General features: G+C 42.5%; 1 protein-coding gene across 2 annotated transcripts in view; it reads left to right on the top strand.

Moving 5' to 3' along the window:
* Palld (palladin, cytoskeletal associated protein) overlaps window positions 1–23,113 on the top strand; it is a 383,084-nt gene that overhangs the window by 168,660 nt on the left and 191,311 nt on the right. For both annotated transcript variants that reach the window (XM_021219923.2, XM_021219925.1), the window contains 6 exons: window positions 647–825; window positions 9,502–9,568; window positions 10,899–11,004; window positions 13,319–13,393; window positions 19,183–19,324; window positions 20,208–20,231. In XM_021219923.2, coding sequence (XP_021075582.1) covers window positions 647–825; window positions 9,502–9,568; window positions 10,899–11,004; window positions 13,319–13,393; window positions 19,183–19,324; window positions 20,208–20,231 — 593 coding nt within the window. The remainder of the gene's footprint in view (window positions 1–646; window positions 826–9,501; window positions 9,569–10,898; window positions 11,005–13,318; window positions 13,394–19,182; window positions 19,325–20,207; window positions 20,232–23,113) is intronic.

Genomic DNA, 23,113 nt, shown 5'->3' with positions numbered 1-23,113 from the left:
TCTCTCTCTCTCTCTCTCTCTCTCTCTCTCTCTCTCTCTCTCTCTCTCTCTTCAGGAAAAGAAAGCACTGACTAGCGTGAATAAGTACAGCCCAGTTGCTCCCTCTCTCTCCATCTTGGAGAGCAAAGCAACTAGAAACTGTTGTCAATATCAGAAATGCAAAGGCATTCGACCCTGTCCTGCTCAACCCTCAGAGTCTTGCTGGACAATAGAAATTGCATTAATGACCACGATTCCTGAACACTGAAGACAGTTTGAGCATGAAATTTATATTTTTTATGTGCTTCCTTACATAAGAATAATAAATAAAATTGTAACGATCATGGGAGTCTTTCATTATAAAACATGTTGTTAAGACACTTTGATGTTTTGGTCCCTTAATTGTGTAACCAAAAGGTCTTCACAAGTTCAACGAGGTGGCTTAATTTAAGGTTACCAAAATGTGCAAGATGCTTTGCAAAGAAATCCTTTGTGGGCTAAGTATGTCTAGTCACTAATTTCACAGTCTAGGTTCAGTTTCCATGAGTAACACTGACACAGATCTTTTGTCAAGCAAACATCTTGTAGCCTAGTATGAGCCTTGCTTAGCATGCAGCCCCTACCTCACCCATTCCTCTGTCATCCATGTCCTCCGCTTGTCCCACAGATGGTTCTGTGAGGGGAAGGAGCTGTACAACAGTCCTGACATTCAGATTCACTGCGAGAGTGGGGAGCTGCACACCTTGGTCATTGCTGAGGCCTTTGAGGACGACACAGGTCGCTACACGTGTCTGGCTACAAACCCCAGTGGCTCAGACAGCACATCTGCAGAGGTGTTCATTGAAGGTAAGGAGGGTGTGGAGGGGGGGCAGTGTGGATGGTCTTCTGGCTGTTTTCTTCAGGCATCTTTGCATCCTCTGTATACAATTTTCCAAAAGCAAATGGCACTGTTGTTACATGGGTTAAGCCTTATTTATCCTAAAATACCACCACCACCAACAATAACAACAAACTTCTTGGAGTACATTGATTTCTTCCTTGAACAGTTCTGACAGTCAAGCATGTACCAACTGTGCCTAATGCCAACACTCTTTTTTTTTTTTTTTTAATTCTTTAATATTTTTTTTTACGGTTTAGTCGTCATCCTCTTCCCAGTCTGCCCTCTGATGGTCCCTCATCCCATTCCTCTCCCCACCCTGTCTTCAAGAGGATGTCCCCACCCTACCCACCCCACCAGACCTCCCCACTCCCTAGGGTGTCAAGTCTCTCGAGGGTTAGGTGCATCTTCTCTGAGCTGAGGTGAGACCAGGCAGTCCACTGCTGTATATGTGGGCCTCGGACTAGCCAGTGGATGCTGCTCAGTGTCTGAGAGATCTTGGAGGTCCAGGTTAGTTAAGATTGCTGGTCTTCCTAGGGGGTTACCCTCATCCTCAGCTTCGTCCAGACTTCCCCTAATTCAACAAGAGGGGTCCCTGGCTTCTGTCCATTGATTGGGTGTGAGTATCTACATCTGGCTCTTTCAGCTGCTTATTAGGCCTCTGGGAGGGCAGTCATGCTGGGTCCCTGCCTGTAAGCACACAGTAACTAACACTGCTTTTTTTTTTTTTTTTTTATCTCCACCATATACACTTGAACTTATTTACAATTTATAGCATTCAATTTAGCACCCCTGCCTCAAGTGAATGAAAATACTGTATCGTCCAAAGTAATAAAAGGTTTAGGAAGTCACTCATGGGAATTAGAGGTTGGGACTACCTTGAAATGTTTTCATTTTTTTCTAAATTTAAGCATTGTGCTTTTGTTTGTTGTTGTTGTTGTTGTTTAGACTCCCTTCTTTCCACTAATTAACCGTGAACTTGCATGCATTGGTGAAGATGACTAAAAGCCCAGTGCGGTAAGAGCAGTTGGAAAGAATGGAATGTTTCTATTGGCCAATCATTTTTTTTAACATGATCACACCTTGTGAAATTGGGAAACTTGATTACCGAAATATCATTGAGAAAATGGAATATTTTTGTGTCAGTGTCAGTATTTTTAAATAATCGGAAAGGTTTTAGCCAAACTTCTCAGATTGCCTTTAAATCTACAACTTAATGACTATCCTATAAGTCAATTGCTTCTTAAAATACTAGTTAAATTTTTGAACAAGCATAAACTACTTGAGGCCCCTCTACTAGGTTGATCTTCAGTTTTCAGCTATTTTCTCTAATTATATTATACTACTTCATAGGAAAGCAAAAGAAAACAAGGTCCCAAACTCTTGTCTAGAACACCTTCAAGAACAAGTAGCAAGCACTATTGACTAAAAACTAGTACCTTGGCTTTTGAAAGAACTTTTCTACTTTGCATTAAGTATTTCTGGGAACCTCAAGCAACCTTCTCTTCTTAGGAAGAGCAAACAGCTACTGGGTAATACCTCCTCCCCATATAGCACTTGGGGAGCACACACAAAGGCATGCAGAAAAACTTACTTAAGCTTCAGTCTTAGTCCTTTGAGGCATTTCTCTGATTTCCATTTTGCAAATGAGAAGCAGACCCAGTCAGATTGAGAGAGGATCCCCCAAGTTAAAGCCCATGGTCTTAGGCACTCCATCACAATGGAGACTATTTTAAAGTGCTTCATAAGTGAAAAATTGATGGCAAAAGACTTCTGATACCATACTGTGTTCTTAGTACATGTCACTGATGGGCAGGCTCCATAGTGACCCTAGTGTGGCATTGCAGAACACTGTGGAGGAGACTGAAGGAAACCTGCTCACACATTATGATCTCATGCCTGTTCATTTAGAACACTTTAAAATGTAATGCCTTGTTTGCTTGGAGGCCTGGTAGAAGTAAGCTGGATTTTTCTTTCCCAATGCATAGTTTTCCCATGTTGCTCATTGAGCTCAGCCCCTGGTCATACATTTTTGTGAGTTTAGATACTGCACAACCTTATATAGACTGAAGGAAGGATAAAGGAGCTGGGCAAAGCAAGACAAGGAGCCAATAAGATTCATCGTCACAGGGATAACATAAATTACTATAGAAACTGAGTTAACATTGACCTTGTTAAATATGGATAGACATTTAAGTTTTAAATGAAAAATTTAAATATATGTTTATCCCCAAGAACAATGGCGTGAATGAGAGCAAAACTCGGGTACATTCTTATTCTCACTGTGAGTCCAAGTAAGGAATGTTTGCGTTCACTAAATCCAGGGCTGCTTAGATTCAGGCCTTGCTCAAACACATTGCTAATTCTGCATCAGCAAGGAGACGCTGGAGAGCTACCAGAAGCAGAGAGGTGGTAAAGTTTTAAATATCAGCCAAAAAAGCTTTCCGAATGTTTCAAATTTTGGAAATTATCTAAATTCCATTGTTTAGGCCCTTGAGGCAGCACAGTGGATAGGGCCACTTGCTGTCAAGCCTGACAACTTGAATTTGGGACCCATATGGTAAAAGAGAAGAGACTCCCAAGAGTTTTCCCCTGACTTCTGCACTTACTGTGGTATTATGGGCCATCATTAGTGTGCACATCACACACAATAGTAATAATGATATTAATAACACAATAATAGAATAATGGCTGAATAGCCTCTGCCCCGTGTGTGTGTGTGTGTGTGTGTGTGTGTGTGTGTGTGTGTGTGTGTGTGTGTATGCTTGCATGCTCACCTAAGTCAAAGACTTAAACCCAGGCAAGCCTGCTGCTTCTTTGCTGCCCCAGAATAAGAGGAAGTTCTTCCTATCACTGGCATTGCTATTACCCCTGCCTTGCTCTGGTTTGATAGCATTTTATAGGACACAGTAAAGTTTTGTTTTGCTCTGCCTTTACCATCCTCACAAGTATGTTCGATAACTGCTGTGAAATGGGCACTGGTTCCAACACAAAGCTCACATTAGCAAATGCATAGCTGTTCTGGACCTTACAGTCCAGAAGAAAAGGCCCAGGAAAATCCTTAAAAATCAAGACCTGGCAAGTCTAGGAAGGACATAAAGGCAATTGATGGAATGGCTGTGTGGAAAACCACTCTGAAAAGGTGACCTTTGATCTAAAAGGAAGGAAAAGCAGGGGAAAGGGTGCTCCTGGCAGAGGGAGCACATGCAAAGGCCTGGGTGGGGAAGCCCAGAAGGGCAGAAGGCACCAAAGGATTCCCAGGACCTCATCAGCCAGGTGATAGGGACTAAAAGCAACTTAGAGGTAAAAGCATTCATTTTCATTCAGAATTCCAGGTTTGGGTCCATTATCTCAGGAAATTCAAGATGGTGGGAACTTGAAACAGCAGGTCACATGATACTCATAGTCAAGAACAGAGAGAACCAAATGCTTGCAAGCTTTATATCGCTTAATTCGCTTTCTACATTTAGCCTAAGAGCCCTTGCCTAGGGAATGGTGCTGACCACAGTGGGCTGGGGTCTTGTCATGGCCATTAGTATAATCAAGACAATCCACCACAGACATGCTCACTGATCAACCTAAACCTAATCAAAACAGTCTCTCACGTCTTCCAGATGACACATGGTATCAAGTTGACAGTTAAAACTAGCCATTACCCAAGGAAGAAGCAGCAGCTTCAGGAAGGAGGGACTTGCTAGCAGGGTCCGTTCTACTGAGAAGTCGGATGAGGTCAAGGAGCAAAGCACTGACTTCAGCAGTGCTGAGCATTGTTGGTGATTTTTAGCAAGAAGGAGTTCGGATTAAATGAGAAAAGTTTGCCAACGGGGGAAGCAGTAGCAGATATTGGATAGTCGCTCAGGAAAGTTTGCCAAGTCACCAGCAAAAACAGTGGCAGTATCTGGAAAAGCGTATGAGGTCATAAAGGACAGTTTGTTTTCAGGCAGGAGTTACTAGAATATGTTTATATGCTGATGATAAAACATAATATGGGAGAAAATTAGATTGAGCAGAAGAAGGGAAGGGTTAAGATGCAAAGTCTTTAAGGGGGCAGAAGAACATGGCTCATGTAGGTATAGGCTGGGGAGCAGAGGTGCCCCTCCTGGGATTCCTAGTAAAGGACTAGTCTCAAGAATATGTAAGTAGGAAAGATAAACAACATTCCAACTTCTACCACTCCTTCCTCTTACCATTGTAAAATTAATGATAAGGATTGGTATAGCTTCAAGAACTCGGAAAAGGATAGGCTGGTGGCTCTGAAATGTGGGGTGAGCAAAGCTGGATTGAGCTAGGCCTGGTGAACAGGAAGAATGTAGATCTGGAGGTGAGGGCAGGAAGTCAGCATCAAAAGGTAGGGAGATTGGACAGGAATGCAGAAGAGAGATACAAGGAGGCAGGCACTGCTTGGCATTGGCTTGTATGTGCTCGGTGCTAAGTGGTGAGATTCGGAAGGATGCCATGATGTTGCATGGGCAAACGTTCCTTCTGCACCCGTGAGGTCGACCCCCAAATGCCAGACCACCATAGTGCACCAGTGTCTGATAGCCAATGGATAGCCAAGCACATATTCCTTCGGCTAGATTTGAAAATTTATATAGAGAACCTAAGAATATTTAGGCTGTTTTTCGTATTACATATTTTAAAATAATTTTCCTAATATTTTTATGGATTGCTCTACGACCTTTAACAGTGGCTCTATACTTTGAAGTCACATCACTCTCAGCGTCTACGGACTTGATCCTAGAGTGGTGCTGGCTATTCTAAAGATCACGAAAATAGTATTTTCTTTTTAAAAAGATCTACACACACACACACAAGACATAAAACCATTCATAGCCTGGCTGCCGGGTGATCATCTCTGTGTGTTGCTGGGAACTGAAGTTAGGGCTTCACACATGCTATGCATACACCACCACACCACCAAGCCATAGTCCAACCCAAGTCGCTTTAGTATGTTACCAGGTCTAATCTTTCTCCTGTGCATCCTTTCCTTCAAATAGTTCTCTGCACCTGGTTTGTTTGTTTTTAATTTAAGTAATTGTCTCTCAAGCATCTACCCATGTCATAAACATTTCTGAGCAACAGATAACCCACAAGGGCAGACTTGCAGAAAGAGAGAGAGAGGAATTGCTATCAGGTGAGGGAAAGGAAGTTGCTGGCACTGTAAGAATTGGATCTGGTCTACCCTGCCACAGCTATTTGGACACCTGAGAAACAAGGTGACATTGACATTCCATAAGGGCTGGGCAGGTACAGAAAACACCCCAGGGATACTAATGCTTTTCACTATCTTCCTCAGATGATCATTTGCAAAAAGGGAGAAAGAAAACTTTTTTTCATCTTTTTTTACTTTGTTAAATTTGTCTATGTAAGGACCAAACCCAGGATCTTCCATGTACTAGTCAGGAGCTTGCCTCTTCTTAGAGCTACTGTCCAAGAAAGTGTGTCTGTCTGTCTGTCTGTCTGTCTGTCTGTCTGTCTGGTTTTATTTTGTTTAAGACAAAAGTTCCTTTTGTAGTACAGGCTAGCCATAAATCACAAGAATCTGCCTGTGCTAGGATTCAGGTCTAGTCCTGCATCACAGTGCCTGACTCCTGGAATAAATCCTGCTGTATGGTGGTGGTGTTGCTGGTGTTGTTGTTGTTGCTGGTGTTGTTGTTGTTGTTGTTGTTGCTGCTGCTGTAGTTCAGACAGGGTCAGACTAGTCAAAGCTAGTCTGGGACTCAACTGCTTAAGTAGTCCAGATTCACCTTAAATTCAAGGCTATCCTTCCTTCTGTCTCAGTGTCTCCGGTGCTGGAAATTGAAGTGGGAGCAGCAGCAGATGACCACACAGTGTGTGTGTGTGGGGGGGGGGGGGGTGGTTCTTAGCAGGACCATTTTGTCCTGAAGTTGGTAAACAGGAGTAATTATGTCCTGTTCAAGTTGGTCCCCTGAACTGATTATTAGTACCTTAACTATGATGCTACTGATCATAGACCAAGTGTGATCTCCATCACAGCAGGAAGTGAATGAGCAGAGAAACTCCTGGGCCAAGGGAGGAGAGATTATAAAGCTGTAGGATGTGACCATTGGCAGAGCTCAGGCAGAGCGAGGGAAGGGGTGGTGGGAAGAGCACCTTGCTGGCCTGGTGAGAAAAGGATACCAGGTTTCATGTACGGAAAATGAGGGCACCATGCATTGCCTCCCGTGTTTGGTTTCCACGGTCACCTGGTAACCTGCTAAAAGCCCGCTGGCTGCGCCAGCTCCTTGAGGAAGGCTGCATGGTCAAAGTTCTGTGTCTTACTACAAAACAAGAAAATGAATGGTTTGTGGGGAAAAAAGAAGAAGAAGAGGAAGTGTAAATCACACATCCAGCAAGAATGATCTTTTAGTAGGGCCAGCAAGATGGCTCAGTGGGTAATGGCACTTGCCACCAAAGGCTGGCAGCATGAGTTCAGTCCTTAGAACTTACATAAAAGAGTAGATGGAGAAACCTGTCTCTGTTGAGATTGCCCTCTAACTCACACCTGTGTACTGTGATAAGTGTGCTCCTTCACACTAAGTTCCTTAAACAAACAAACAAAAAATGACTTTTAAAATATAAATTATAACAGGAAAATTAATGGTTTTACCTGCTACAAATGTTTGGAGTCGCATGAGCATAGCTGTTTCTCTTCCATATTTTTGACCTATTTGAGAACGCCATAGGACTTTGCTCCCCTTAAAATCCATTTTATGATTCCAATTAAGCCGTTATCTCAGAATAGCCCAGCCCATGCTGATAACAGGCTTTCTTAGTAGTTCCTGAGGCTTCCTCTGCTTAGCCCCTCCCACCTCTTCATCACAGTGTAAGCCTCCTCCTCCTCCTCCTCCTCCTCTCTCTGAAGTCTGCTTCTCCTGCTTCTGCCTGATCTTTTGCCTGGTTTTTCTATGTATCCCCTCCCCCAGCTAAGCCTGCGGTTCAGTCGGCTCACCACCCCCAGTGCCCTGCCAATAAACTCCAGGCCTGGCCTCAAATGTTGCCTCTCCAGCCTCCTGCTAGTTTTCTGTTGCACACTCACTCCACTCCCTGTCCCCAAATAAGTCTTGCAGTTCTCTGACCACCACGTGTTCCCAGCATGCCAGCTCTGAGCAAGCATGGATCTAAGCACTCTGAGGAATCCAGATCCTCACAGCCTGGAAGGTAGTGGGGGAGGGGACGGTTCAAAACCAGAGTGCAGCCTGTCACCACCTGCAACATTACCAATGCAGCTTGGCTCTTCCGTTTTCCTGCCTATAATAGTGGGCATCACTTACTTCTTGGTGAGGTTGTAGCAGATTATCATACTCTAAAGGTGCGAGGAGCCAAGCTGACCGCCGCCGAGTACGTATTAACCACTCACAGTTTGGAAATTCCTTTTTCAACCTCCCCTTAATTCTCGGAGGACTGATAATTTTTCAGCAGAAATGGCAGGGGTGACATGCATGGAGTCCTCAGAATCCAGAGAAGACAGAGACAAAGGATGACGTGTACAGGCAGAATAGCAAGAGTGTGTCCTAGGAAAGTGAGTCACAGAACTGCAGGTACAAAGGAGGAAGCTGAGACAGGACAAGCAGACCGCCCTCACCCTCCACTTCATCCTTTGTGAGCCTTCCTTGCTCCCTGCTTACAACTGCAAGCTCACTCCATTCATCTCTGCCCACACTCCTCTACCAGTTTGACTTTTCCCTGTTTTGCCATATAAGGTATTAAATTCAGACTCCTCTATCTGTGTTCTCCCAAGAACGGGACTCCACAAGGGTTTGTGTATCTGTTGAATGTCTTTGGGACCACATCCCAGCTTCCTAAGCTGTGTCTGCCAGGGAGAACATTCAATTTTGTGGATCGGGATCATGTGACTTGCAAATGCTGGAAGTCTGGGGAAGAAATCGAGAAGTCTGTAGGATGTCAGATCTGAGGAGTTCTCTTTTAAACCAAGACATCTTCTTGTGCCTTTATAGGAAAGGTGTATGCTAGGGAAAAGTTAATCTGACATAAGAGGAAGACAGCTCTGGGAGGGAAAGAAATGGAAAGACACGAGCCTTCTGGGTAATACGGGAGCCAGGTGAGGGAACGCCCACGCCCACGTCCTCACCGGAAGAAGTGGGAAGGGACAGAGCAAACATTCCAACGGAGTTACTTCAGCAGGACTGTTTTCAAGGTCAACAAAAGACCTGAGAGACTATAGCACAGCGCTGGCACTATCACAGTCAGATGAAGCGTTGGGAAGCTGCTTCCGGTTAACAACAGTAGGGAAGACAGCCCACCCCATGTGATCTCCCAGGGTTAAAGTTTAAAACCATGGGCATTTTTCCACAAAGACACTCACATTTGTCTCATAGTTGTCTAGCCATGTAAAAGGATGGCTGAAATGGCCAAAGAGATATAAAAGGAAGCTAATAATAAATTGTAAGGACAGTGGCCTAAAGGAAGCTATTAATAACACCTTTAAAAGGCTATTTTCTGAAGAAACAGCAATAAAAATTGATACGACACTGACTCATCCTCAGTTTTGATGTGTATTTATAGCGCAAATAAAACTTTTCAGGTTGCTGTTTACAAAGGAAGACCATTATACTCTTTGGAACTCTTGGAGATACTGGCACCGCTTATGTCCTAACTGTCTCATGACCTTGAATGTCTTCCAGGAGCCAGTTCAACGGACTCTGACAGCGAAAGCTTATCTTTCGTATCAAAAGCTGGAGCCATGCCACAGTGAGTTGCCTTTGGGTCCCCTGATGGCCCTTGTGACAAAGGGGGGGTGACAGAGCCGCTGGGTTTTGATGCCAGGAGTGCTGGGATGGGAATGGTCAAGCCATGTCCATCAGAGAGAGAGTGCTTGGGATTGGGACACAATTTTTTACTTCGTATGACTTTAAACTGTGGGGGATCTGTTTCAACGTCAGCATGCCAAAACCCAGCCAAGTGCTATGCTAGCTGCAAAGACAACCTTGGAGCTGATTATGTAAATGGCAAGGCCAGTCACACTGAGAGAAAAATCAGTTAGGTCCAAATGAGAATCAAAATGTCTAATTGAGCCAGAAATGGATTTTCTTTTTATTGGGTAAAGGTTTTTGTTGTTGTTGTTGTTTGCTAGTTAAACCTTATATCTGAAAAGGCCAAAATTTGCTTATCCCTACAGAGACATGCATTACTAAAAAATGTTACTGTCTCCTATATTTTACAAAAGTATAGCCAAGTCTGCCTGAGCTTGGTAGAAAATTCCATTAATGGTGAGATGTGCTAACAAATGTTTTTTGTTGCTAGTAAATACATAACAGTTATATCTATTTAAAAATGCAAATTTCCCTGATTAGATCTTACACATTAATACAATACTTACTGTACTGTAAGACTATTACAGTAATAAAATAATCGTATATTATTTGAAAAATCACCATTGCTAAAGAAGATTACACATTTGTACATTTTTCCTGATTTAAGTTAGAATTCAAATGCAGAGATTTCACACCCTCTCAGCCACAGTGAGCCAGGCAATGGACTGACTCCTCTTGGTCTTTCTCTTCTACAACACTAAAGTCTCAGCACTAAGAGAAGACAAAAATTCTCAACAAAATTAGAAGCCAGCCAAAGCGACAGCTGTTAGCCCTAAAATAAACACTAAAACTGAGTTAAATATAGGACCCTAACCATAAAGATGTCAAATATTTGCTAACTGATAAAGACTGAAGCTTTCCAAGATTTTATTTTCTCTTGGGATTTAAAAAAAATAATACCTTAATAATCTTTATCAGTGCGAGTTGCCTCAGGCTCATTTTCTTTCTTCTGTGTGTTTATTAAAGTCCCTTCTACCCAGGCCCTGACCACACAGCTCTTTTGGCAATTTGTTTTGATAAGTTCCAACTTCTGAAACAAATTTTAATGGAAGTGGACTGGGCCTACAAAAAGAAACCCAGGTCTTCTGTAAAAATATTTTAAAGAACAATTGCTGATTTATAAAAAAAACACAAACACACAACAACAACAACAATAGCAACAACAACGAAAACAAAAGGCTTCTAACACTCGCTTCCCTGTTTTCCAGAGCTCAGAAGAAAACAACATCTGTTTCCTTAACGATAGGATCCTCAGCTCCGAAGACAGGAGTGACCACAGCTGTGATTCAGCCCCTATCTGTGCCTGTCCAACAGGTAACTGTGCCTCTAGCCATCAAGGAGCTGAGTTCAGGAGCAAGCAGGCTGTTCTGTTTTATGAATACGAGTTGGATTCTAACTGACACATTCCGTGCAATATTTTCTGAGGAAAAAAAAAAAAAAACCACAATCGAAGGAAGAAAAAAACTAATGGTTAATGTTCTCATTTTTGTTCATTAAGAATAATCTGTAATCACAGCCACACTACCAGGAAGTCACCAGCCAAGCTCAAATAGGAATTTCTGAGCTGATAATGACGTAAGCCTTAGCTCTGACTGTCCTCTCTGTCCTTTGGTCCAGTTAGCCGATCTCATTAGCTTATTTATTTAAAGAGACCAATAAAGTTCACGCACCAACCAAAAACTTTTCCCATCTCAGAAGGCCAAACACTATGGCTTAGAAAAAAAAAAACAATTAAAATTGATTAATTTCACTATACTGTTTTTAAATATTGGTTTGAGGTCCGTGTGAGACTGTTTTATCGAAGAAAGAGCAAGTTCTCGGAAGGGACTGTAGTGGGTTTACTTTCCAAACACCGTCAGCATTACTCCTTAGGTAAAAGACAAAATCGAATGTCCGTGAAGAATGGATATGATGTAAATCTGTAAGTCCAGCAGTAGTAGTAGGTTTTCCGGACACTCCTGATAAGTTAACCCATTTCCTAGTTAATTGATTTGTCTCGTGTGCATCCCCATGCCCTCCGTGAGTTCTTATTACCCACGACATTATCAGAATCATAACAACTACCACATGCCATGCATAGTAACATGTAAGAGATGAACTCAGTAGAGACAAGACATTTGTGTTCATAAACCAACAAGAACAAGTGACCCAGAAATGGCAACCCTGATAGATGTTTCCCTTAAACCACTGAACTGGAGTTTTCATTCAAAGCTAAGGGCAGTTTTAACTCAAGAGTTTGGCTTTTAGTTGTCAACTAGAACTTATTTGAATGCTAACCACTCTGCTAGATATTTAATAGCAGAAAGCAGAAGTCATCAGTGCCCACTCCTTCCCAGTCCATAGACTAGGCTGGGCAAAACTCGAGATGCTTCTCAATATGGCCAAATGTATTGTGAGATACAGATGAGAAGGACACACATTGATGTGTAGATGAAAACACTGCAATGATGTGTAGAGTACATTGTCAATGGCTTTATCTACAGGAACTCTTGAGTAATGAATCCTAGTTTATAGATGTGCTGGGCTGAAGTGCCCATCATTTCTTCCTTACAGCCAATGAGAAGAAAAGTTTAATATATGGGAGCCAGAGTTCCTGGGTTTGAATCCCAGCTCTACCCACTTACTGAAGGGACATCCGAGCAAATAGCATAACCTCTGCGGGCCTAATTCTTTTGTCTGCAAACTGGAGATGATAAGACCAGCAGTCTCCCAGGGCTGTTATGAAGAGTTTCTTAGTTTTTAATATGACGTTTCAAACAATGTCTGACCCAAGGTAATACTATAAAAGTATTCATGTATGCTTTGGATGTCAATGAGAGTGAAAAGTGAGACACAGGCCTCCCAAAACATAAGCCAGTAAAATGTATTCCCGGGACAATGAATAAGATCTGTCACTGCCATAGTATCTCCACCGCACTGTGGTGTCCCACAGTGTATCCAAATAAATGTGATCAGATGGCTATTGATTTATAAGTAAGTCCAGATTGCCCGAAAATAAGCAATTTCACACAAAAATTCCATTCCCTGCTTTTTATTTTCCATTCACAACTCTGAAAGCTTTTACTTCTCCTGAGGTGACTGCTGTTCAGTAACAGTTTCAGTACCTTGAGATTTTCTTTTTTACACATCAATAAATGAGCTTTATTTCTCTCACTCATAATTTCTATCTCCCTTTATTGAAAGAGTTCACATTAAAATAAGATCGACAGATGTTCCCATTACTTACCTTACCCTCCATTGCCAATAGCTTATCCTTTTGATTCAATGAATCCGGACTGTATTTTAAAATAAAATATAGTGTCTGTGAGAATGTCTGAAGAGACCCCTGTGGAAGTCCCACACACAGAAATCCATTTGGTAATAGCATTTAAAAGCTCTCAGATTCCCCCAGGACCCAGGGAGCTCCTGCCTCCAATATCCTTTCGAACAGAGAAGAGTAGCAGATGTGAAATTATGGGGCAGAACAATGTCTGTACTGTGAGAGTAGACTAGCGGGTAACGTGTGGTGACACTTCCGTACCCTGGAATCACTCGCACGGAGCAATCCCCATAATGAAAGGCTTCTTTAGCTCATCCCTTCAGAGATTTATAGATTGAGAATCTGATCCATGTGTCTCTGCTCTTTCAGGTTCCCAGTGCTACTTCGTATCTCTGCCGACCTGACGGAACCACCATGGGCCGCCTTCTTCCTGTTTTTACTAAGGTCTGACATCTGGAAGTCTCATTCTCCATGTTTTCTCTAGTGCTTAAATTTCATTCACATGTGACTTTGTGTAGCAGCCCTTAAGATTTGAAATGAAGATATTAATAGGCAGATCACCGTGGTTACCTTAGGGGAGATAGGAAGGTATTCTTTGAATGATGACTGTATGGCTGTTTTCTTATTCAAGATTGAGAAACGTGGCGGGACGCAGGTGAAGCAGATGTCTGAGTTAGTGGGAAAGCTAAGAGCGGTATGAATAATTCAGTGTTTAATTTATTCTCTTTCTTTATAGCTGGGCATGATGGCGTATAACTGTAATCCCAGCACTCGGAGGCAGAAGGGCAAGGGTTTTTAAGAGTTTGAGGCCAGGACTGGTCTGTACAATGAATCCCAAGAGTCAATTAGGTTACTGTTCTACTACCAGGAAAGATCTAGGAAGCTTTAAAAAACAAAAACAAAAACACAACAACCCAAGCAAACAAGCAAGAAAATTGATTTTCCATTTGTTTTAAGTTGGAGATTTATATTGCCAAGTTGAAGGAGTCCCGTGACATTCTGACAGGAGTCAGAAACCTGCCCATGCACATTCTCTTTCTTTGTATTTTTTGGAGAAAGTCTAAAACTTTATTGACAGACATTTAAAGAAGGCCAAATAAGAGGAAAAATAAGCCATTCTCATGTAGAAAGACTAATGAAGTCCTGATATAGGGTATCTCTGATGCAAATTTTGCTGAACTCCCAACAAGTTTCTTGCTTCTATCCATTTGTTTGATATAGAATTTAGTAACCTGGCTCTAAAAGTTATGTTGGAGGGAGGGAAGTTACTGTGAATAGCCAGGGTCCTACTAAAGAAATAAAAGGGGCACCATTATGGAAGAAATGAACTTGCTCTATAAGATACTAAGGCACTCTAAAGGTCTGTTAGCTACAGTAAAAGTTGAGCATCCCTAATCTGAAACGTTTTAAAAACTAAAACTTTGCATATTGACTGATGTCCGAGTAGAAGTTCCTATCACGACATGACAAGTCATGGTAAATGCAAAGGTGCACTATAAACACTATATAAAATTCCCTTGGGATATGTGTGTTAGGTATTCAGAAAACATTATTGAATTTCATGTTTGCTTGTGCCCTGTCTTAGTGTGTTTTCTTGTTGCTGTGATAAACCCCATGACCAAAAGCCACTTGGGGAGGAAAGGGTTTATTTATCTTATGCTTCCAGGTCACAATCCGACATAGAAGGAAGTGACAGCAAGTATGTAAGCAGAAGTCAAGGACGAACTGTGCTTACTGAATGGCTCCCTAGCTTCTGCTCAGCAAGCTTTAAAAAAAAAAACAAAAACAAAAACAAAACAAAACAAAACCCAAGACTCCTTGCAGAGGGATTGGTACCACCCATAGTGGCCTGGACCCTCCTACATCAATTAGTAATCAAGAAAATACCACTCTGTCCTGCCCTCTGGACAGTCTGATGGAGGCAAACCCTTAACTGAAGCTCAGCAGGTAATTCTAGACCAGTAGAAGCTAACTAGGAGAGATCCTAGGCCCAAGATATCCCCATGTATATGTAAACACTCCAGCATTTAAAATAAATCCAAATCCCAAATCCAAAACCCTTTTGGATAAAGGCATGAGTCTCCTCAAGTTGCTGAGGAGTCAGAATAGCAGAAATATTCCAATAACTGCAGGAACGTAGACCCACTTGGGGACACAGTGAATTCTTTTAGTGAGATAAAAAAAATAATAAAGTAAAATAAAATAAGATAAAATAAAATAAATGGAACTCCATACTTTTCACAAAAAAAAAATTCCAAGTACACTGAAGATACATGAGAAAACAACTCTGAAATCTTCTGTGAGGACGGCTGAGTGGCTCATGGACATCATTCCTGGCCTCAGGAGGCTGCAGTCCAAAGAGTGCTGTGAGTTCAAGATAACCCTGGGCTAGGGAGTATGAACCATCTCAAGAAAGAAAGAGAGAGATAGGGAGAAGCAATTTCTGTCAGGTCACCCCAAAAGCAGCTTTGTTATCTTTGTGCATTGGGGGTGGGAGGAGATGGTTTTCTTTTCCCTCTGAAGCCTGACTGAAACCAAGCTTAGTTAAGGCCTCTTTCCACAAGTCACCCTTTTTCCAGTGAGCGTAGAAAACAAATGGTATCTGTTGAAAAGCCCCTCCAAAAAGAACCGCTGGAAACAATAAAAGCAAAGGAAATCCTTTAAGACCCTGACAAAGCTCAGTCTCGGGAACAGATATTTTCCTCTGGTGCTTTGGGCAGAGACAGCCTAGAGGGACCATGCTCACAGTCTGCATGAAGTGTAAGAGTTTTTTCACAGTCAACTTCTCAAGGGCATCCCTGGAAGACTGTGTTAGATCACGCATTGCTGGCTCAGCTGATGTAGGGACACCTTAGGCTAACCCACACTTTTAGCTCTGGCTAGCCTACAATTCACAATCTTCCTGCCTCAATTTTTCTCAGCGCTGGGATTTTAAACATTGCACCACGAGGACCAACCTTCCCCATGACTTTTCATTTAAACAGACCAAGTCCATATTGAGGGTACAGGTGGAGGAACACAAAGGATGCCATTTAGTTTTCCTTCATCCCAAGGTCAAATGCTTCCTCTGTCATGGCCTGGTCCTTGGAAACGTGAGATTCCTTCCTGCACACCTAGAACATGCTCAAAATCTAGAACTGAAACCTCAGATTCCTCTGCTGCAATCCAACTGCTGCTCGGACATAGACACTGTTAACAGTTATCTTCACCACTACCACCATCATTACCACACATATAAATCAAATTGTGAAGTGTTCTATGTACTAACAACATGGCTGGGAAATACGACTTTTAATATATGTTGCTTTTTTTAAGAAATGAAAGGCAGAGAGTGTGTGGATGTGGTTGGTGTGTGCATCTCTGCCCTCTGACCTGGTACCTGGTATGGCATGCCTGCTTTCTGCTGGATACATCTCCCTGCAACTGCTTTCTCCTTTTCCCTTTAAGCAGCTTCCCTCTGTGGTCTGCAGCATCCTTTCTAGGCCAGGGTTTAGTGGAACAGGTTTAATGATCCTGCATCTGCTCTTAACTCAGATGACCCTTGGACTCATCACCCCGATTCTCTGACATTCCTCTTGTGCATGGCAGTGACAGTGCGTGGCAAGGGGACTCTTCCTGTCAAAGGAGTACCTCCATCTAGTTCCTCGTGTTTCTCTAAAGATTCCCAGCATGGATAAAAGGGATGGTCACAAGATGGCTACTCCAGATGACTGTTCTTTCCTTAGACCCTTCCAAGGAGCCACGATACCAAGTGAACATGATCTGTGTTGACAGGTCTTCATATGGAGCCGGAAGCATCCAGGGCTCCCAGATACTACACTCAATTATGATTTAGATGGCTAAGCACAGCTTCTGAAGGATGATTATCATCATTCTGAGGGCTTCTCCTTATATTTCCGAAGCTTGTTTGTCTTAATGGCTTACTGGGCTTAACTATCTATGATGCTTGTGTGTGTGTGTGTGTGTGTGTGTGTGTGTGTCTTTGTGTGTGTGTGTGTGTGTCTTTGTGTGACTTTGTGTACACATGTGCATGCCTCTCACTACAGTAGAAGGCAAGCTGGAACTAAAGCCTAGGAGCAAGCACAGATTTCTGTTGCCCTTTATCGATATGGCATCTGTGTTTTTGCTATCTCTCTTGCTTTTAAACACAAAGGGAAAAGCCACATGATTTTAGGAATAAATCTAATCTCCTTTGATGCCTAAAAGCTTAGACATGAAAAAATATTTGGGTGTCATTTGTTAGATACCAGAATTAGCTTCCTGGAGATATTTCATAGGTTGGCTCATAGAAAGCTGGACCGCACACTGTGCTCTGAAACACTAAATTAACTCATCCCTGACTACATTCATGAACTACAAAACATTCAGTTAAAGTCAGAGATTTCCTAGGGCTAGCATCATGTCCCATCTGATAAAGGCACTTTTTTTTTTTTTTAACCAAGTTTGAGTTTATTCCCTGGCACCCACATGGTAGAAGGAGAGAACCAACTCCCGAAAGTTATCCTCTGGTGTGTGGATACCCCAGTCCCACTCACGGTGAATAAACAAATATAGTAAAACATGAAAAGAGATTCAAAGCCAGCTACTTGTTGCACTTTAAAACACAAATGGAGAAAAGAATGCAATCATTAGTTGATTTTTTTTTTTTTAAGAAAAAGTCTCAGGTAGCCCAGGATAGCCTCACATTCTCCATGTAGCCAAGGATAAGAAAAAGTCCCAGGTAGCCCAGGATAGCCTCACATTCTCCATGTAGCCAAGGATAAGAAAAAGTCCCAGGTAGCCCAGGATACCCTCACATTCTCCATGTAGCCGAGGATCACTTTAAGCTTGTGATCATCTAGCATCTACTTCTGTCTGTGCTGAAAATAAAGGAGATTTTAAGCATAGTAAGTAAGCTCTCTTCCATCTACTCTACAGCTCCAGCCCCAGTAGCTGATAACCTTAAACTTTTCACACACACACACACACACACACACACACACACACACACACACGAATGATATTCTTCTTAACTGTCCAAAACCAGACACTATTCTTATACTTTAATAATTCATTGGACAATACTATAGGCTTTCAGACTATGCCCAGTGCTTTCACATACACCCCACGGAACATTTGCTGAATCAAATGTTACTCTTACCTTTTCCCATTTGCTGTAAGATTTGTGACTCACTGTTATTCCCCCAGACCCTTAAAACACAAATCAAAACAAAACTAAACTAAACCAAACCAAACCAAACAAAACAAAACTGCCCGAAGTCCACACACTTCCTGATGAATTATGTCCATTAGCTTGTTTATAGGTAAGGTGGTTTGTTTGGTTTTTTAATCATACTTAATTATTTCAAAAGAGCAACACACCTTATAAGGTATGTAAATCTAGTAAGCCTAAGTCTGGTCAAATTATTAAAGAGTCGGAATGAGTGGATAGCTCCTATCACTCATTAATCTCGGCGGGGAAAGGTAGGAAGAGGACATATGTAAGGAAATTGTTAGCATTCTGGCATTTAATAACAAGTACAAAAACTTCACCTCTTTGTATCCATAAAGTTAAATTAACTTATCTTTTGCATCATAAAAATTTATTAGCCTGCAGTTGGAGTTGGGTAAAGACAACAAGTCAGTTAGAAGAGAGGCGGAAACCAAGGTCAATAAGAAAGCCATGTAGCTGGGCAGCGGGTTGTATTATTCGACTCCGAATCTTGAAATGAAAAAATGCCAAACCTCTTCACTTCAGGAACCTGATGTAGGAAGCTGGTGAGGCAGGGGTGCCGGGGAGCATGTGAAAGGGTGGGGGCCGGCCAAGACAAATGAGTCTTTTATCTGGCTTCCCTGAGCATCTGCAGTCATTTGGAATATACTTGTTTGGAAGCCTTGCATTCCACCAGCTTGCCTCTAAGTGTAGATAAAGAAAAGCAAGCAGCAGCTGTGACCATCAAATCCCACAAACAAGAAAGGGGCCTTACAAATCTGTAAACAGCCCAAAAAGGTGCCACAGGCCTTATGGTAAACCTGTCTGATCTCATGCCCCAGAGATGGTGAAAAGCTGGTGACCGATGGATTTAAAGGAATTCACCCTTGCCTGAGACTACAGTGATTATTTTCTGATAACCCCTTGGTGGATGTTTTGTTCCTCTGGGGTTTTGTGTAAGGTTTGGCATCTTTCTTCCCTATTGTGAGGTTGTTTAAGGAGGCGTGAAGTCCGAGAGGGTCACTTGCTTCTTGAATTTCAGGAACTACAGAACACGGCAGCCTCCGAGGGCCAGGTGGTGGTGCTGGAATGCAGAGTCCGAGGGGCACCCCCGCTGCAGGTCCGGTGGTTCCGGCAAGGGAGTGAGATCCAAGACTCTCCAGACTTCAGAATTCTCCAGAAAAGTAAGGAGAGGTGTCCGTTGTCCCGAGTTTCGGTTGGGTTTTCTGTGATTGCAAGAGAACTAAAAAGGACTTACGTGAGCTGTTTTGTATTTTCAAAGTAGAAAGAGACTAGATAGTCCAAAATGCACAGGGAGTAAATTAATGTAACTCAACACCTCTCTGTCCCCCCCCCCTTCCTCACAACACCTTGTAACTGTGGGATCAAAGAGCTTCTGTGGTTGCTCATCTATAGATCAAACACCAATGTGTGTGTGCCATCTCCCTCGTTCAGCCTTCTGTACAGACTCTTGTTAACATAGTGTTGGTCATGTGGTGCTAGGCAGCTTCTCGGCAGAAATGCCTAAGTAAAATACTGATTTCTTTCAGTCGTGCCTTCAAACTTCTCCTGCATCGTTTGTTAGATGGCAGGACACTCCCTGCACTAAAAGGGCCAGAGTCTTCTTGGCTCAAGATATTCAGAGAGTTGGCCCTTAATGCTGGAATTTGCCCCACAACCTCTTCCAAAATGCTACTTGTGAAATACACAAAAGAATTGGTCTACCTCATTTTTATGGAAGAATAAAACAAACTGACCAACAAACCACAGGCTCCCCTTTGAAGTGGATGAGATCCATAGGCCTTTTCTTTAGAATGAAAAGTCCCACCGTCCGTCAGAGGTTCACAAGTCGGCAGAAACCTGTTGTCAGGAACTACACCGTGTCACACTTCCCAGTGCACGGTGTTTCTGCTGCTGCCTTCGCTCTGGCCTATACAGAGGTGGTCCATGCCATTTCTGCACATGTAGCATAAGCAAAGGCGGGGGGGGGGGGGAGAAAGGGGTGAGTTATGGCTGCGACCCGGTCCTAATGCTACCCTCCCTTCTTTTCCCTTTCTCACATAACAGAACCCAGATCGACAGCTGAACCCGGTAAGAGCTTTCTGCTATTGGGGGTAATGCATCTTTTGGTTTTCAGCGAGTCTCTGTCTCTATTCGAAAGCCACACACCACACTAAATGATGTATCTGCAGTTCCTCAGAAACACAAAACCATTTTTGAAAACAATGTCTTCTTTATCACGGGTCTGTGCACAGCAGCCCTCATCATCTTTATTAGTAAACCATGTTTTTTTTCAAATACAGTGTTTTATACTCAGACTCGTGATCCAAAAGGAAAACTTTCTGATGATCCAGTGGAACAGAGAAATTTGTTGCAAGCTAGGCTTTTGCTGGCCAAAACACATTAAAGGACTCCATGACTCTTTGGTTGGTGACTCAGTCTTTGGGAGCACCTAACCCTGTAGAGACTTGATACTCCAGGGTGGGGGATACTTGAGGGGGCACCCTCTCAGAGGTGAAAGGGAGGGACAGGGGAGAGGGAAGAACTCTTCGAGGGGGGAAACTGGGAGGGGGTAGCATTTGGGATATAAATAAATTAAATAACTGATTTTCTTTTTATGAAGACGGCACGGCTTAGGACGTGCCTGACTGAGGGCTTTAGTGGAATAACAGAGTGAGCCTTCAGGCATTGCTGTCTACTGCTGAAGCCATAAAGTTTTACTGTTCCAAAAGTTTGAAGGAAGTCACCATGTCCTGGGAGCTCTCTTCATTACCAGGTCATCTGAGCTCACCCGAGTGCTCTGTGATCCAAGAGGGAGGGGGCTGACTTGTCCTCTGCCTTTGGCCTCTTGTATATTTACGAGTCCCCATGGACCAAAAAAACTGTGTGTCCAGGTATCTCATAGTGTGCACCCCCACCCCACCCCCAAGATTGTTTTCTTTTGTATTTTTCCCATCAGCAAAGACACAGTCCTACTATTTCTTCACAGAGGTTAGAAAAACATGTCATTTTCCTGTTTCTGCTGTTTATGCTTCTGCTGCAGTGGCAAGAGGATCCTGCCAAACATGCTTTGGGAGCTGTGGCCCTGCCCTGACCCTTGCCTGGGAATTTTAAGGTTCCCAGTTAGCTATAACAGGGCATGGTACTGTCCTGCCCCTGAGCCTGTCACATCTGAGTATCAGGTCATTAAAAGCTGAGTGTTCTTCATTTAGGACTGGAAGTTGAAAGGTTGGTTCTTAACATCCTTTGGAAAGGACTGGAATTAACCTAGTGGTTCTGAGTTACAACTAGAGCATGCCACCCCATTCAGTGTGAGGGTCACTGCATCAAAAACCGCTGCCACTTTCCACAATGTGGAAACAGACCACTTTGTGTTTTATTTGTGATATGACTTTGTGTAAACTTGAGTGATGCTAGGTCCCCAGTGTATGGAACATCCATGCGCGTGGTGTGAGAGACTTAATCCCAATGCATATAAAAAATAAAGGCCAGCGTGGTGACTGTCACTCATTGATGGGCTGGGCAGGGCAGAAAAAGATGGATTCTTAAACTTCACTGCTCAATTAGCCCAGCCAAGTCCGTGAGATTCAGTGAGAGAGCCTGTTTCAAAAAAATAAAAGTAGCTGGATAGATAAGGATACACCGGCTAAAAGCACTCAGTGTCCTTGCTGAAGACACTGGTTTGGCTCCTACCAATCACATAGCAGCTCATAGCCATTTGTAACTTCTGTTCCAGTAGTTATAGCGCCCTCTGCTGGCCTCCACAGGCATTCCACACACATGGTGCACTTAGGTGCAAGCCGAACACTGATACATACAAAATGAAGGTAAATAAATCTTTTTAAATTAATTTAAAAATAAATAATCAAATAAGAGCAATCAAGGAAAGATAGCCAATGCCAAACTCTATTTTCTATAGACATGCACATGCCCATACTAACAAACACACAGATGCATACACAACACACACACACACACACACACACACACACACACACACATGCCGAAAAGGAAAAGAAAGCAGTCAGGTTATTCTGCCGACAAGTAAGTTCGGATGAGAAAGGCTAATGAAACGGTGCCCACTGCTGCTGCCCCATTCCCTCACGACCCCTCCCATAGACAGTCTTAGTGTTCCAGTTACAGCTTGTTTTGCTTTAACAAGTAAAAGTTCGATCATGAGTTACTTAATAAAATTTGTTCTGGACACTCCAGTCCTGTAGAACTTGCTTGAATGCCTCTTGGGTGAGCATGGAGGTGCCGTGGTGTCCTAGCTGAAGGCTGAGGACATGCAAGGCGCTCATCTTCAGCTCAATGGCCTGACGGTGCATGCAAGATTTTCCTTACCATGTTTGCTGAGTTCCTCATTTTTTTTTCATCCCTTTAATTATATCTGAAAGTATTTTAAGACAACAGAATCCCCCATCCCAACCATAATAACAGCATCTGCTGGAAGCAAGTGTACCTTGGCAGAGACATATTTTGAGAAAATTCTGTCAATGTAAGAAAAAGATGTAGCTGGGAACTATTAAAAAGACGACAGACTTCTCCTGGCCTCTGAGACTTTTGCCACCATCATATTTACCACAACAACTGGAAACATTCCTTTCATTGTCCCAATGGGACACTAATACATTCCACTTTGGGAACTCTGCACTTGTTAGGCAGTATTACATAAAACCCATGGTCATAGCTTTTTAAACAAGAACAACAAAAAAAACACATAAGTGTGACTAGTCACATGACTGCTTATGAGTTGGACAGAGTCTAAATTAAAAAAATCAAAACAAAAAGTCTATTTTAAAACATATTTGTATTTAAGCAAAGTTGAGCATACCTAACAAAATGAAGTGTGAGGGTTTTTTTTTTTTAATTTCCAAATATTTCCCTTGTGTTATGTTGTGTGAGTATATACTGTTATATTTTTAAAGATTTATTTACCTTCATCTTATATGTTACATATAATCTTTTTTTTT

Source organism: Mus pahari, chromosome 19 (genome assembly GCF_900095145.1).
Source record: "Mus pahari chromosome 19, PAHARI_EIJ_v1.1, whole genome shotgun sequence".
Lineage (NCBI taxonomy): Eukaryota > Metazoa > Chordata > Mammalia > Rodentia > Muridae > Mus > Mus pahari.
The sequence above is the reverse complement of the archived record's forward strand: the minus strand, read 5'-3'. Positions and strand labels throughout refer to the sequence as shown.